General features: G+C 44.7%; 1 protein-coding gene across 1 annotated transcript; it reads right to left on the minus strand.

The window, feature by feature from the left end:
• Positions 1 to 7,595: 7,595 nt before the first annotated feature.
• On the minus strand, positions 7,596 to 15,636 carry LOC100136168 (glial fibrillary acidic protein). Its single transcript, XM_021558456.3, has 9 exons — positions 15,046 to 15,636; positions 11,203 to 11,263; positions 10,970 to 11,065; positions 10,663 to 10,824; positions 10,351 to 10,476; positions 9,964 to 10,184; positions 9,677 to 9,720; positions 9,414 to 9,499; positions 7,596 to 9,192 (listed from the first exon to the last, which is right to left on the minus strand). Exons 1-9 carry the CDS (start codon positions 15,570 to 15,572, stop codon positions 9,142 to 9,144), a joined length of 1,374 nt encoding a protein of 457 aa, XP_021414131.3. The 5' UTR covers positions 15,573 to 15,636; the 3' UTR covers positions 7,596 to 9,141.
• Between the last annotated feature and the right edge of the window lie 971 nt (positions 15,637 to 16,607).

Genomic DNA, 16,607 nt, shown 5'->3' on the forward strand with positions numbered 1-16,607 from the left:
TGCAGAAGGGCATCTCTTAAAGTACAACATCGTGAATAATTCAGGCTGTTGTGGAGGCAAAAGGTACGAGATAGGTGTACCTAATAAAGAGTGTTACAGTGATGTCAAATCTGAAAACATGGTCTGGAAAAGTGGTACATGGGACCATAGAAACAGTGTCTGATAAAGAATGATGATGAAATATTACATCCATAGATAATGTAGTCCAATTGGTTCATGTTCCACAGTAATTGGTGTCAATGGATCTCGTTATCCTGAAACTTTCATGATCTAAACATGGAATATTGTTTATCAGTTTCCATAAAACTATGCATTAAGAGTAATGCAACAGTTACTTCTCATTTTGAGCAGTTGTACAATTACATTGCAATTATATAATTGTAATGAAATGAATAGACAGTCATCTCAGATGTAATGTGTGAATTACATTTTGAAATGGTAATACTTTGATGTTAAGTTGTGTCATTTTGAACAGGTGATTTTAGTTCAATGAACAAAGTATCTTAGCTGTATGTGTATTGTATCCAAGCAATTGGAAAAAGTTTTAGAGTTTTGAAAAATGTTCATTTTAATCATCAGTTGTGAGTTTTGTGTCTAAAGTTTTGAAAAATGACATCAAGGTTCTGAAATTAGTACAAAGGTGATTGTAAAAACCTGTAATATGAATCATCCCAACATTGATTGACCTAAAGTTCCTTATTGTATTACCTCTTGATTACGTCCTCTTGATAACGATTGGTCGAGTTGTCAATAATGTCACATCGTATATAGACTTGTTTATACTGTATTATTGACTGTATGTTTGTTTTACTCCATGTGTAACTCTGTGTCGTTGTATGTGTCGAACTGCTTTGCTTTATCTTGGCCAGGTCACAATTGTAAATGAGAACTTGTTCTCAACTTGCCTACCTGGTTAAATAAAGGTGAAATAAAAAAAATAAAAAAATAAAAAATAACCATCAACAAAGATATACTTAGTGTTTGATTGGTTGATTACACATATTTTGCATATTTTATCGCAGGTGCAGTGAAATGCTTATGTATCTAGCTTAAACAGTGAAGTAATACCTAAACATACAAAAAAATACACACAAATCCCCCAAATAAAATCAAATAAATTAAGAAATATCAGAATGAGCAATGTCAGAGTCCATTTTGGATATAATGGTGTGTTTATAGACAGTATGGACAGTATATGAATAGAAAAGGTGTGTACAGAAGTAGTTATATAGGATAAGCCTTTACTAGAATACATTATATACATATGAAATGGGTTCAGTGACAATGTACATAGGGCAGCAGTCTCAAAGGTGCAGGGTAGTAACAGTGATTAAGGTTCAGGGCAGGGCAGGGTACTGGTGACTATTAAACAGTCAGATGGCCTGGAGTTGGATGTGTTAATGGACTTGGTGTGTGTGTGTTTGTGTCTGTGTCCGTGTCCGTGTCTGTGTCTGTATTGTGTCTGTGTGTCCAGAGTGTTCATATGCATTGCTGCATTACTTTAAGTGTAGTACCACCTATCATTTTAGGTGGATGTCACTGACATGTCTCTCTGTCGTCTCCTGTAGCTCTGATGTATGCCTTTGGTAACGTGTGTGTGTGTGTGTGTGTGTGTGTTTGTGTGTGTGTGTGTGTGTGTGTGTGTGTGTGTGTGTGTGTGTGTGTGTGTGTGTGTGTGTGTGTGTGTGTGTGTGTGTGTGTGTGTGTGTCTGTGTGTGTGTGTGTGTGTGTGTGTGTGTGTGTGTGTGTGTGTGTGTGTGTGTGTGTGTGTGTGGCTGAGTTTACACAGGCAGCCCAATTCTGATACAAAATAATAGCAAGAACCCCCTCTGCAGTTTAGAAAATGCTGTCATAATGCTGTGCTGATAAACATTTACAATACATGTTTAACATTCACTAATTGGTCTTTTGACCAATCAGATCAGCTCTGAAAAAACTCTGATGTGAAAGGTCTGATGTGATTGGTCAAAATAGCAATTAGTGGAAAAAAATATCAGAATTGGGCAGGCTGTGTAAATGTAGCCTTAGTGTGTCAAAAGTCACTGCAGTTGTTTATGGAGTCTGCTAGAGAATCAAAGAGACAGAGAGAGTTGCTTTAGGGTGGTGGTGTTTGGTGGAGGCGTTGACGTGCTTGTTCTGTGTTTTGTCTCAATGGGCTTGATGAAATGAGGGCTAAAATTAACCAACAAGCACACATGCCTTCCCATGACCCTTTGGTGACAGGGCCGAGTAGTGCAGGAATGTGTAGTGAAGGGGGGAGAGGACAAGGAGGCTGAGAGGAGAAGGGTGCTGGCTGCAACACAGAGATAGGGCATGTGTATGATGCTCACACATCTAGCATCTCATTACCAGCATTAGTTCTCTGTGTACCTTTACATAATAAGAGCTGAGTACTGAAGTAGTGATTGATGAGAAAGAGTGCTTGATGTTCTGCGCTGATACAAACAAATGCATTAGGGAGCTCATTATGGATTCTGTTAGCGTAGAGAGCTAACAAACACACACTAGTGTCAGGGAAAGAAGACAGCAGCATACTCATTAGAATTACTATTTGAGTACAAACAATGGATCATTTTAGACATCCTCTCTCATGGAGGTCTGTATTGTCAGGAGCCCTGTGAGTGCATAAGCCATGGTTGGATTGTATTTATTTATTCCATTATTTTAACCAGGTAAGTTGACTGAGAACACATTCTCATTACAGCAAGAACCTGGGGAATAGTTACAGGGGAGATGGATGAATGGTTTGGTGAATGGTTTGAGGGCCAGATTGGGAATTTAGCCAGGACACCCCTACTCTTACAATAAATGCCATGGGATCTTTAATGACCTCAGAGAGTCAGGACACCCGTTTAACGTCCCATCTGAAAGACAGCACCCAATCACTTCCCTGGGGGGTTGGGATATTTTTTTTAGACCAGAGGAAAGAGTTCCTCCTACTGGCCCTCCAACACCACTTCCAGCAGAATCTGGTCTCCCATCCAGGGACTGACCAGGACCAAACCTGCTTAGCTTCAGAAGCAAGCCAGCAGTGGTATGCAGGGTGGTATGCTGCTGGCTTTATACAGGGTTGTGTAATGTTTGGGGTCAACAAGCCATGGGTGGGGTGTACGGGGTTGTGTGATGTTTGGGGTCAACAAGCCGTGGTTGGATTGTACAGGGTTATGTGATGTTTGGGGTCAACAAGCCATGGGTGGGGTGCACAGGGTTGAGTGATGTTTGGGGTCAACAAGCCATGGGTGGGGTGTACAGGGTTGAGTGATGTTGGGGTCAACAAGCCATGGGTGGGGTGTACAGGGTTGAGTGATGTTGGGACCAGCAAGCCATGGGTGGGGTGTACAGGGTTGAGTGATGTTGGGGTCAACAAGCCATGGGTGGGGTGCACAGGGTTGAGTGATGTTTGGTGTCAACAAGCCATGGGTGGGGTGTACAGGGTTGAGTGATGTTGGGGTCAACAAGCCATGGGTGGGGTGCACAGGGTTGAGTGATGTTTGGTGTCAACAAGCCATGGGTGGGGTGTATAGGGTTGAGTGATGTTTGGGGTCAACAAGGGAGAGGATGTAGTGTGGAGGATTTTGAGAAGCACACTCTTTAGATGTCTCTTCATTGTCACCCCTTTCTCTTCGTAGTTCTACAGTAAGTATAGCTGCTGAGGAGAAAAAGCTCTTCAATAGTAACCAGTCCTTACCCCCACCTCTGAAAGATTGTCTGAAAAAGTTTCAGTTGGCCTCAGGGCGTCAGGGCCCACACCCTGGTGGAGTGAGTGTTTTATCTAGCCAGAATTCCTTCAGCTCGAGGCCACCTCCATCCCAGACCTGAGACACGCCAGTCCACTGACAAGAGCCAGGCCAAATAGACACATCAAATCAAATGTTTATTTTATTTGTCACATGCGCCAAATACAACAGGTGTAGGTAGACCTTACAGTGAAATGCTTACTGACAAGCCCTTAACCAACAATGCAGTTTTAAGAAAAGAGTTAAGTAAAAAATAGATAAAATAAAAGTAACAAATAATTAAAGAGCAGTAGCAAAATAACAATAGCGAGGCTATATACAGGGGGTACTGGTACAGAGTCAATGTGGAGGCTATATACAGGGGGTACCGGTACAGAGTCAATGTGGAGGCTATATACAGGGGGTACTGGTACAGAGTCAATGTGGAGGCTATATACACGGGGTACCGGTACAGAGTCAATGTGGAGGCTATATACAGGGGGTACTGGTACAGAGTCAATGTGGAGGCTATATACACGGGGTACCGGTACAGAGTCAATGTGGAGGCTATATACAGGGGGTACTGGTACAGAGTCAATGTGGAGGCTATATACAGGGGGTACTGGTACAGAGTCAATGTGGAGGCTATATACAGGGGGTACTGGTACAGAGTCAATGTGGAGGCTATATACAGGGGGTACTGGTACAGAGTCAATGTGGAGGCTATATACAGGGGGTACTGGTACAGAGTCAATGTGGAGGCTATATACAGGGGGTACTGGTACAGAGTCAATGTGGAGGCTATATACAGGGGGTACTGGTACAGAGTCAATGTGGAGGCTATATACAGGGGGTACTGGTACAGAGTCAATGTGGAGGCTATATACAGGGGGTACTGGTACAGAGTCAATGTGGAGGCTATATACAGGGGGTACTGGTACAGAGTCAATGTGGAGGCTATATACAGGGGGTACCGGTACAGAGTCAATGTGGAGGCTATATACAGGGGGTGCCGGTACAGAGTCAATGTGGAGGCTATATACAGGGGGTACTGGTACAGAGTCAATGTGGAGGCTATATACAGGGGGTACTGGTACAGAGTCAATGTGAAGGCTATATACAGGGGGTACTGGTTCAGAGTCAATGTGGAGGCTATATACAGGGGGTACTGGTACAGAGTCAATGTGGAGGCTATATACAGGGGGTACTGGTACAGAGTCAATGTGGAGGCTATACACAGGGGGTACTGGTACAGAGTCAATGTGGAGGCTATATACAGGGGGTACTGGTACAGAGTCAATGTGGAGGCTATATACAGGGGGTACTGGTACATAGTCAATGTGAAGGCTATATACAGGGGGTACTGGTACAGAGTCAATGTGGAGGCTATATACAGGGGGTACTGGTACAGAGTCAATGTGGAGGCTATATACAGGGGGTACTGGTACAGAGTCAATGTGGAGGCTATATACAGGGGGTACTGGTACAGAGTCAATGTGGAGGCTATATACAGGGGGTACTGGTACAGAGTCAATGTGGAGGCTATATACAGGGGGTACTGGTACAGAGTCAATGTGGAGGCTATATACAGGGGGTACTGGTACAGAGTCAATGTGGAGGCTATATACAGGGGGTACTGGTACAGAGTCAATGTGGAGGCTATATACAGGGGGTACTGGTACAGAGTCAATGTGGAGGCTATATACAGGGGGTACTGGTACAGAGTCAATGTGTGGGGACATTGGTTAGTCGAGGTAATTGAGGTAATATGTACATGTAGGTAAAGTTAAAGTGTGTATGCATAGATAATAAACAGAGAGTAGCAGCAGCGTAAAAGAGGGTGGGCGCAATGCAAATAGTCTGGGTAGCCATTTGATTAGCTGTTCAAGAGTCTTATGGTTTGGGGGTAGAAGCTGTTAAGGACCCTTTTGGACCTAGACTTGGCACTCCGGTACCGCTTTCCGTGCTGTAGCAGAGAGAACAAACAGTCTATGACTAGGGTGACTGTAGTCTTTGGCAATTTGACACTGCCTGTTATAGAGGTCCTGGATGGCAGGAAGCTTGGCCCCAGTGATGTACTGGGCCGCACGCACTACCCTCTGTAGTGCCTTGCGGTCGGAGGCCGAGCAGTTGCTATACCAGGTAGTGATGCAACCAGTGCTGCTTTCGATAGTGCAGCTGTAGAACTTTTTGAGGATCTGAGGACCCATGCCAAATCTTTTCAGTTTGCTGAGGGGGAATAGGCGTTGTCGTGCCCTCTTCACGACTGTCTTGGTGTGTTTGGACCATGATAGTTTGTTGGTGATATGGACACCAAGGAACTTGAAGCTCTCAACCTGCTCCACTACAGTACTGTACTGCACACACACACACACACACAAACACACATACACATGTGCACATACACACCAGTGGCGGCTTCTGAGAGGAGCTACAGGAGGACGGGCTCATTGTAATGGCTGGAACGGTATAAATGGGACAGTATCAAACACATAAAACATATGGAAAGCACATGTTTAACGCAGTTCCATTTTTCCCTTCCAGCCATTACAATGAACCTGTCCTCCTATAGCTCCTCCCTCCTGCCTCCACTGATACACACACACTAACACACAGAAATACATTAGCTGTACAATGAGTAAAGGATGGCCTCTGCGTGACTGGGACTCCTATATACCTGCCCAGCACATACATAGACACGTGCGCATGTTTCCTCCTTCAACTCCTTTCTGGCTGTTTGTCAGAAGGGGCCCAGAGAGCAGTGTGTATGGTGAGGTTGTGTGTGTGGGGGGCCCAGAGAGCAGTGTGTATGGTGAGGTTGTGGGTGTGGGGGGCCCAGAGAGCAGTGTGTATGGTGAGGTTGTGTGTGTGGGGGCGGCCCAGAGAGCAGTGTGTATGGTGAGGTTGTGTGTGTGGGGGGCCCAGAGAGCAGTGTGTATGGTGAGGTTGTGTGTGTGGGGGGCCCAGAGAGCAGTGTGTATGGTGAGGTTGTGTGTGTGGGGGGCCCAGAGAGCAGTGTGTATGGTGAGGTTGTGTGTGTGTGTGTGGGGGGGGGGGGGCACTGAGAGCACTTATATAATCTCTGTTTGAGTCATTGTCCTTACAGGAAGACTCAGAGAGTCTGGGCAGGGAGTGAAGTGAAGGGTCCTTGAGGGCTGAACGTGTGGATAGGTTGTTAGATCATTCAACAGAGTGTTACAGTCTGACCCCATCTGTGAGAGAATATACTGTCTATGTGCTTCTGTAGGGTCCTGGGCAGAGCACTGACAATGACACTGACAAGTGACGATGACAGTACTGTAAATATAGGCTTTGGTGCCGAACCCTCCCACCTCAATTCCCCTCGCCACTGGACAACAACCAATGTAGTGATGATGATGATGAACATTGATCCCTCCTGTCAATCTCAGCAGTCTGCCATGCCAGTCATCATCTCTCCCACATACCTCTAATGTGGATCCTGATACAGAGATGGGCTGTCAGACTCAGTTATACTCATTCACCGCAGACAGATACCGCAGACAGGATCCTACATATGGATGGATGATTATCATGATGATAAATGACGCATGTTGATTATGACTATGTGGGTTCTATTGATTATGATCAATCAACAGGTGCCCAACTGTCCTCCTGAACTCTGGCGCCCCACACAACGAGTTTCTAACGTGGTGTACGCACGTCAACAACTTGGAGGTGCTGGGTATGTCAAATAAAGTTGTGAAAAAGGTCCATCAGTGAGCTGGTACTGGATCTATCTTCATTTCATGAGCACACACAATCATACAACGGTACACATTCAATCCAAGCAGCAGCTTGTGTTGGACTAAAGAAAGCAAATAAAAACTGTCATTCACAAAAGACTCATTCAGACACAAATACTAATCAAACAAAATGGCTTTATTGTTGTTAACGGGTTGTCATAATGTTGGTCAAAACTAAGGTTATATTCACATCTTGTAGGTTTTTCTTAGACCTACTGCAGTGTGGTTCAGCTGTGGCTACTGTAAGAGGCAGACAAGAAGAGAAGAAATAGTATCTAGAGCTGACGGGTGAAGACACGAAGGCAAAGCAGAGGGAAGGGAGATGTGAAAGAAACTCAGGCACATTAGAAGACGGTTACGGTTTGTCTTTAGTGAAGAATGAAAAGCAGTCTGTAGTCACCATCTGTACTGAATGGTAGGTGACAGGGGTGTCAGTTTGTTTATGTCAGCAGGGGTGCTAAGCAGAGGGAGAGAGCTGGGATTAACAGTTAGTGTTGTGACAGCCACCCGTCAACCCTCGTCCTCTCCTCCTCTCCTTCAACCCTCCTCCTCTCCTCCTCTCCTCCAACCCTCCAACCCCCCCCCCCCCCCCCCCCCCCCTCCACCTTCCAAGCCCCCCCCCACCCCCAGGGTTTCTTGGAGAGGGCTGTCATCAGGGAGACACCATATAACCCCACCCGCTCCACCACCACCAAGCTATCTCAGCAACACCCTCTTTTGTGTCTCTCTACAATCACTGACACTCCAGAGATGGGGCTGGGGGAGGAACAGGGGATTTCAGAGGTAAGGGTCTCGTCAATACTCCCTGTATCACCTCCATCCTGTCCCTCTCACCCCTGGTGCGTAAGTGGATATGCCCAGGCACTGTTCTAGTGTTAAAATATGATGTTGCAATGGTACAGTGGAACTAGAGACACTGCATCCAGAGGGGGTGGGGGGGGAGGATGAAATTGATATGGTGTTTGGCCCTAGAGGAGAGTTATGTCAGCTTCTTTCTTTTCACCAACAGTTCTGCCAAAAGCACTGTCATTCACACGTCATCTTCCTTGTCTGAGACCCATCCTGTCCACTGCTAACCCCAGCAACTGTACTTTCCTCTTGACTTCTCACATCCACTCAAACCACACAACTTCAGCACGACCCCTGCCACTAGCTGAATAACAATCACTACATTTCAAGGCCTCCTCTCTGGCTACTATCCAAACACAATGAGAACATTTCCTACTCTGATCTGTCACTATTATGAGCTGAACAAAAAATACATTTCCAAGCATTAAGTCTGTTAATCACAAAGGGTAGTAGTCCAAGACCCTTCCTTCTAAGGTGCATGGCCACACTTCCCAGCACTAAAGCCTATCTCCAGTTACAGCAATACAAAAATAATACTTTTTTGGCAAAAATGCTAACAAGGACGCAATGAGGGATTTTTTTTTGTTTCAACAAAATGCAAAAAAAGTATTTAATGATGTAGCATGGTCTGGGGTGATGATGAAGAGGGGAGGAAGGGGATGGTGAGGTGGTTGCAACTGGGGGGACTTTAAGGTTTGGAGAAGAGGGAGGTGCCTGGTCAGGAAAGGGTATCATTATCATGCAAGGCCTCTAAGCGTTACTTGGGAGTGGGGACAGTATGACAGACATATAGCTAGCACCATTTGTGTCCTTTAAGGACTGTCAGGAATCTCCTTCCTCTCAGCCGTAGACTCCTTAATGATCTGAAACACAGAGCAGGGAACAGGGCATGTTGGGTTGTAGATGCAGCTGTAGGGAGGGACTGTCTATAAGTGATCTGAAAGCTTGTGAAATTGCATTTATTGAATTATACAATGTAGCATGCTGCCCTCTGGAGGAGCTAAGCAGGAAGCAAGCACATTCACACATCTGATGGAATAAATCCCCCATGGACTCATTCAATGGTCTATGATGTTCTACATACCTCCCCGTCTCTAGTCTCCACAGTCCGCACTATGATGCTCCTCTTGACATGGGCCTCTGGAGAGAACTTAGTGTCCATACTGGTCTCTATACTCAGGGAGAGGGTGAGAGAAACGTTTAGCTTTCAGATGCCCATGAATCCAGTCAGAGCCGAATCCTAACTTCAGATTTATGCATCAGCACATCATTCATATGGCGGGGGTAAATTATTAAATGCCATGATAGACTACGCTAATATGTCTGGGTCAGGATACCCTTACTCACCTCTGAACTGCAGGTTGGAGAAGCTCTGCATTGGAACAGTGATCCTGAGGAAGAGGAAGAGAGAGTATCAGTAGCTACCAGCCACCACCTATTGTCTTTTCTTTCTTCATCACACTGTCTCCTCCCGACCCAGCTCATTAGATCCACATTCTTTTTTCACTTTATTCCCTCCAACACCCTCTCTCTCCTTCCCTCCTCCCTCCTCTCTTCCTTCCTTCTACCCTCCTTCCTCTCCACCCCTCCTCTCCCTCCACCATCCTCCTCCCTCTCCACCATTATCTCCTCACCTGCTCTCCTCTCCCTCCAGCAGCTTCCTGTAGGTAGCGATCTCTATGTCCAGGGCCAGTTTGACGTTGAGCAGGTCCTGGTACTCCTGCAGGTGTCTGGCCATCCCCTCCTTCAGAGTCTGGATCTCCTCCTCCAGATGACCCACCGTATCCTGGTAACCAGCCGTCTCCACGGAGAAACGGTCCTCCATCTCACGCAGCTGCTGCTCCAGAGACTCGTTCTGCAGGAGAGGAGGAAGAGAGGGAGAAGGAAAAGAAGGGGGAAGAGGTTTGGAAAGAGATGAAAGAGGAGATGGTGGTTCAGTTAGAGAGGGGAGTCATGGAACTCATGGTCTTCTTATGTCTCATTGTTGACACAGCACACTCTGCTCTGATTGGACAACTCACTGTTCCACGGAGCGCCTCCACATCACAGGTCATGGCCTGGAGTTGCCGGCGGTACTCGTTGCCCTCCTGTTTGGCCAATCGCAAGGCATCTGCATTCCGAGTAGCTGCGTCGGTCAAGTCGGCAAACTGTGCATAACAACAAAAGGAGAGACAGGACAGTTTAAAGGTTTGCATCTTATAGTGTGTTGTCAATGTGTGCATTGTGCAACACCTGGCTGTATGCATGTTTATCTGTATGGTAGTGTGTCTCCCTGTGCCTGTACAGTAATGTGTGTACATATATATGCAATAGCCCAAGCTTTCTGATATGACCTTGGAGCGGTACCACTCCTCCGTCTCCTGAATGTTCGAGGAGGCCACAGACTCATACTGGACCCGGATGTCCCTCAGAGCAGCGGTCAGGTCTGGCTTGGACACGTCCACATCCACATGGACCTGCTGGGCCATCAGCTGCTCCTGCAGCTCACGCAGCTCCTATAGAGAACCAACCACAGGCTTACAGGTTAAAGGTCACCTCTTTCACTCTCTGAATATTCACTATTTACTTCAGAGATAGAAACAGAGGTTGGCCAGTAAGTACTAGAGATTGCCATAGAGACGAGTGGAAGCTGAAGCTCACCTCCTCGTGGATCTTCTTGAGGAAGGCAATCTCATCCTGCAGCGCGTCTATCCTCCTCTCCAACTGGACACGGTTCAGAGACGCCTCATCCACATCCTACACACAGAGAATCCTTAGGTCAATGTGACCTGTATATTCCTCATATAAAAACACGGGCTGTGAAGATCACATGCAAACAGGGACATGGTCAATAATAGTTAAATTGATATAAATTATGAGAGAAATGACCTCACCTGTCTAAAGGCGTTCAAGTTGCTCTCTGCATCCTGTCTAAGAACCATCTCATCTTGCAGTCTGATTGAAAGAGAAAGGGAGAGTGAGGAAAAATAGAAAACAGACAGATAAAAGGAGAGGCAGTGTTAGGGTGCACACTAAGTCCCCTCATTGGTCACGCAAAGAGGATCCATGCACCTCAGATAAAACATAGTTTCAACCTATTCTCTATTGATACAAAGTCAATGAATCCCAGTCATCATCCCACCAATGACCCAATATATATGATCATGTTTTCCATCCAGAAAAGTGAAGGGATCATGATCAGGATATGATTAAATGTGACTATGTATGAATATCCTTGTATACATAATGACATGAATAAACTGATGATAAGGACTGTGTGAGTACCACTTGTCTTCCATGCTGCAGTAGCAGAGTTGGCAGTAGGTGGGCTGAGCTCAGCTGAATGGAGAGCTTACACATCATTAGCCATTCACTTCTATACATCAGCCTTTCCCACGGAGGAGGAGTTTACGCATTCAGAATGGAGCCAAAACACACACACACGCACAAACAAGCACACACACACACACACACACAAACTCCATCTGCCACTATCTGCCCCACACTGAAACACACATGCTCACACACCTTCTAACTCAGATCTGTATTTCTTCAGAGACTGATGAATTGGTGTTAGAAAGTAGAGTTGGGAAACCAGCAGGAAACACGACCTGACCTCAAACCTTGTCAACCTTCACCATCGATACTCATGCTGTGCTCTTAGAGGTGAAACGCAGATGTGTGTTAATGTTTTTTATATTAGCTTTGGTGCTATCACACATATGTGGTGAATTTTCAAAACTCTTGGTACCAAACTAACACTTGTTAGTTATATTCAAAACCTTTTATTGTGCACTCATTTTGTTTGGAGACATCTTTCACCAAACAACCATTGATCCTAAATATAAGCTTACTATGAAATTGATTTAATCACCAAAACACAACATAATGGTATCTTCTCAATGAAGTTGTTTTAACGACCAGTTAATTACAAATTGCCCTTTGAATGTACATTACACTGGTTTCACATTAGGCAATACACTTGCACTACCCATGAATCATTTCCAGCCCATGTGTGATAAAAAGTATGATCATTAAAGATATCTTTCGTAATCATTGATGCAAAAATAAATGTATTGTTCAGATATAATTACAACATAGGTGTACTGTAACCAAATGAAAGAAATGAAAGAAACAGAATGTTTAGCATTAGCTTGCATCAAGCCTGTCTTGAGCACTGTTTCAGTTTTAAATAGCCAATATTTAGAAAAAAAGGCTGGGAATGTCAATACAATCAAACTAGCAAGGGCAGTTTTAATGATGTAACGTTGTGCTGCTGCTACTGCCTGTAAACACACAGTCCAGTTCGAAGTGAATGATGGCAGGCCCATGTGGCAAATGGCTTATTTGCATATAGGCCTACTGTAACTCTGATTGGCTATGGCGCACCGGTCTGCGTAGACTCCGGGCTTGGACGAGACACATGTTTTTTTATTTTTGTATTTACTGCAGTGCCTATTAATTGTCCAAACGCACTGCCGCATTCCCACTCTATATTGCTACAGAATTTTTACAAATGCTTTACTATACGTCATTCCCAAACATTCTATACATTTATGAAAACGTGGAAATTACCATATCTAAATGCTCGCTTGTCCGATTAAAAAAAAAAAGGTGTAATATTCTTCCTGGGGGTGTATATGAACAGATGTCAGTTCCACCTTAAGGCAGAACAGGTCTGCGCAAAGTATAGTGTCATTGTTTTCAGGGAGGCATGACCATGACGTTAGGAGGGACAGGAGGCAGACTCAGGCCAAGGGCAGGGCAGCCACCTGAAATGCCATACAAAGACAAAGAATCTGAGAAAAATGGCTTTAAAGTATTTTTTTACTCTCCAGCCAAATATGTTGTAGGTAGATAAGTGATAATGCACTGATATATTATCTTATTATAACCATGACCACTTACCTGACCTATGACCTATGACCCCTGAAATGCTGATACTGCACTCTGCCTTTGTATGACAAACAACTATATGGGTAATGCAAAATAAAAGTACAGTATCTACAATCTAAATGTGTTTATCCAACCTGACTGTCTCATGGTGTGTGTGAGGGCATGTCATGATCGGGATGGCCTGAACTCAGAGCCCGATAGAATACCAAGGCAAACTGCAGGAACTTCACTTAGTAACTTCACTTACTGCTGTTTGCGTTGGTTCTTACGTGGATATTGTAGTAACTGCACATTTGAAACTCAATTTTCTTTGAAAACGGAAGATAATTGAACCAGGAGACTACAAAGCCTGATTTCAGTCTTAACTCAATTTGACCAAATGTGTAGTTACCGCTGTTTTCAATTGTATGACAGAGAACATCTCTGATCTTGTCAATATCAGATTCTAAATGTTTTGCAGTAAAATCCTAATAGTCAAATCAAATCAAAGTGTATTGGTTGCGTACAGATTTGCAGATGTTATCGCAGGTGCACAAGTACTGGTACCCATTGTGTCATTTTTCTCTTTTTCTCTCTGCATTGTAGGGAAGGGACCATAAGTAAGTATTTCACTGTTAATCTACACCTGTTATTTAAGAAGTGACAAATACAATTTTATGTTATTTTATTTGTGCAGCGAAATGCTTATAAATGCTTAATCATCATAATAGTACATTATAGTATATATATATATTTATACTTTACAAACATACTTTTTCATTATCTAGTTCTCTAAAAGTGTAGTAGAAAAAAAATCTAAAATCTATAGGTTTACCAAACGGTTAAGTGATTATCAATTAAGAGCAGTCGGTTAATCGTAAAATGTCATTTAAAAAATGAGAAGACAATCATAGCAAAAGTAAAGTGAGCATTGCATTGTGAAAAGCAATTACTTTAAACAAACATGTATTCCATTGTGAATGTGAAACATGTATTTCCAGATGAAACACTAATTAAGTTAGGTAAAAAAGTGACTGTATGATTTGACGTTGTACTTACTCAATTGAGTTGAGAAATGACTACCTTTCTCATGATGTGGTTTGAGTGTTCTGAAAATATACCACATTCTGCACCAAAGCAAATGTAATCAGAGAGCAGTGACACTCACACACACACGTCTCTGATCCATAGTATACACAGGCTCAGAAACCAATACAAACTTAGATGTTCCCTTTGTCCTTTGCAACAACAGAAAACACCCTGTGAAAACATAAGCCATAACCTCATAACTATAAACCATGCCACTTAAGCAATAAACCAATAAACATAACTAAGAAGCGTGTATTTGACCAATGAGTATCAAGGGGGATCAGGCAACAACAGAACATCTGCCTGGCTCCCTGGTCTCTTTGTGGAAATCAGCTCTATCGTGTTTCCTCCATTCCTCCACACTCATTGAATGGCTGTAGGGGTCTGGTCAGGATCAAGTTTAGAAAGAGGGACACCCATTGAGTAACGCCTTCTCAGAGCACAGTGTTTTCAATAACTAACAAGCCAAAGCATCAACTGAGCAATTTTATCATGTAACACTATATCCAGTTATACTGAATTGTGTTATATCCACTATCCACTTGTTGGTTTTAGACTGTAGCAAAGATTCCAATTCAAAATTAACATATTGACCAATACACATGCCAAACACTAGGAATCCACTAAATCAAATTTCGAATAAGTGTTTAAGTGGACAGACTGCTGAAGCAATTATAACTCCACAATATCAATTGGAACTCCAAAATACTAAAACAAAGCAGACTGATCAATGCTCAATTGTATTGATGGAAATGAGACTGCCTCATTCTCACCTCTGTTTGAGCGTGGCCACGTCAGCAGCCATGTTGTCCCTCTCTATCTCCAGCCGGGCCTTCCCAGCGCTGAGTCCGTCCACCTGCCTGCGCAGCTCCCTCAGCTCCTCCTGGAAGATGTCCCCCAGACGGCTGGGCTCCTTCCCCCTCAGTTGGGTCAGCTCCGTCACCAGCACCGTGTTCTGCTGCTCCAGGAAGCGCACCTTCTCTATAAAGCTGGCGAAGCGGTCGTTCAGACCCATCATCTCCACCTTCTCGTTGGTGCGCGTCTCCCGGTACTGGGCCTTGAGGAGTGAGTCAGCCGAGAAGTCCAGCCGGTTCCCAGGGGTCCCCAGGAGCAGGGCCCCTCCAGCCGACCCCAGGGAGAGACGGGAAATGGTGCTGGAGTGGGTCAGGTGGCGGGGGGTCCCATGGAGGGAGAAGCGGCTGGAGGAGAGACTGCTGAGCCGCACGCCCCCACCCACGCTGCCGGCCCCCTGGGGCCCGAAACGCTTCCTGTAAGACGACAGGACTCTCTGACTCTCCATGGCTGGAATGAAACCCTGTCAGGGCACACACATGCCTTTTATAGGGATAGACATCCCCCATCCTGAGAGAGAGTACACAGGGAGGGGCGGGAGGGAAGGGCCGGTCACTGAATAGGACAGAGAGAGGGACAGACAGAAAGAGAGAGTTAGAGACAGACAGAGAGAGAAAGAGAGAGAGAGAGAGAGAGAGGAGGGTGGTTTATGTGACACTCAAAATCTGTGTGCCAGGTATTGTTTGTGCTCGTCCACTCAGCTACAAATGTCTCCTGGCCTTTCTCTCTCTCCCTCTCTCTCTCTCTCTCGTCCTTGTTTGAATAGGATTTGGTGCAACAGAGCTTGGCTACCAAATCAAAGCTGCCTCACACACATGCTCAGTCACACAGACACAGATGGGGACAGAGTGTGATTGAAAGGGAAGAAAAGAAGCAGGGAGGTGAAGGAATGAGATCTCTTTTCCTCCATTCCTGTTAGTTGGTGACTAATAGGGTCAGAAAAAGAGAGGGACAGAGAAAAAGGGGACAGAGAGAGGGTCAGATAGTAGCTGTGTTCTTGTGTGGCACTCTGTCTCGCTTGGCGTCCAAAATATCCCACTAAGCCCTCCAGATTTATTGATATCACTCTGATTGGCTCGCGCCACTGTGTGTGACAGCAGCACCGTCTAGGAGCGTCTCACACCCCATCCCTGTTCCTCTGCTCCTCTTTAGTCTTCTCCTTGTCGGAGTCAAAATGGGAATGAGTACAATTACATAACACAGCAAGAAAATATCAAGTTCGTTAAGGTTGCCTCTCTTTCTTGTCTTATCTAGGTACATCAAGTAGAATCAATTATTGAATATCTACATTGACCACAGTATCTCCAAACTATTGTGAGATACTGAAGACAAAAGTAGGAGAGTAAACAGAGGGGAGTAGAAACAAAATAACGTTATAATAGCTAAATGGCATTATTAGATTAACTCTTATTCAACAGCTGACCTGCATATCAGTATGCGAAAATCATACTGGGAGAAAAAAATTGAATCATTGTCCTTGTAG

The sequence above is a fragment of the Oncorhynchus mykiss genome, chromosome 13 (genome assembly GCF_057628025.1).
Source record: "Oncorhynchus mykiss isolate SJ-2025 chromosome 13, ASM5762802v1, whole genome shotgun sequence".
NCBI lineage: Eukaryota > Metazoa > Chordata > Actinopteri > Salmoniformes > Salmonidae > Oncorhynchus > Oncorhynchus mykiss.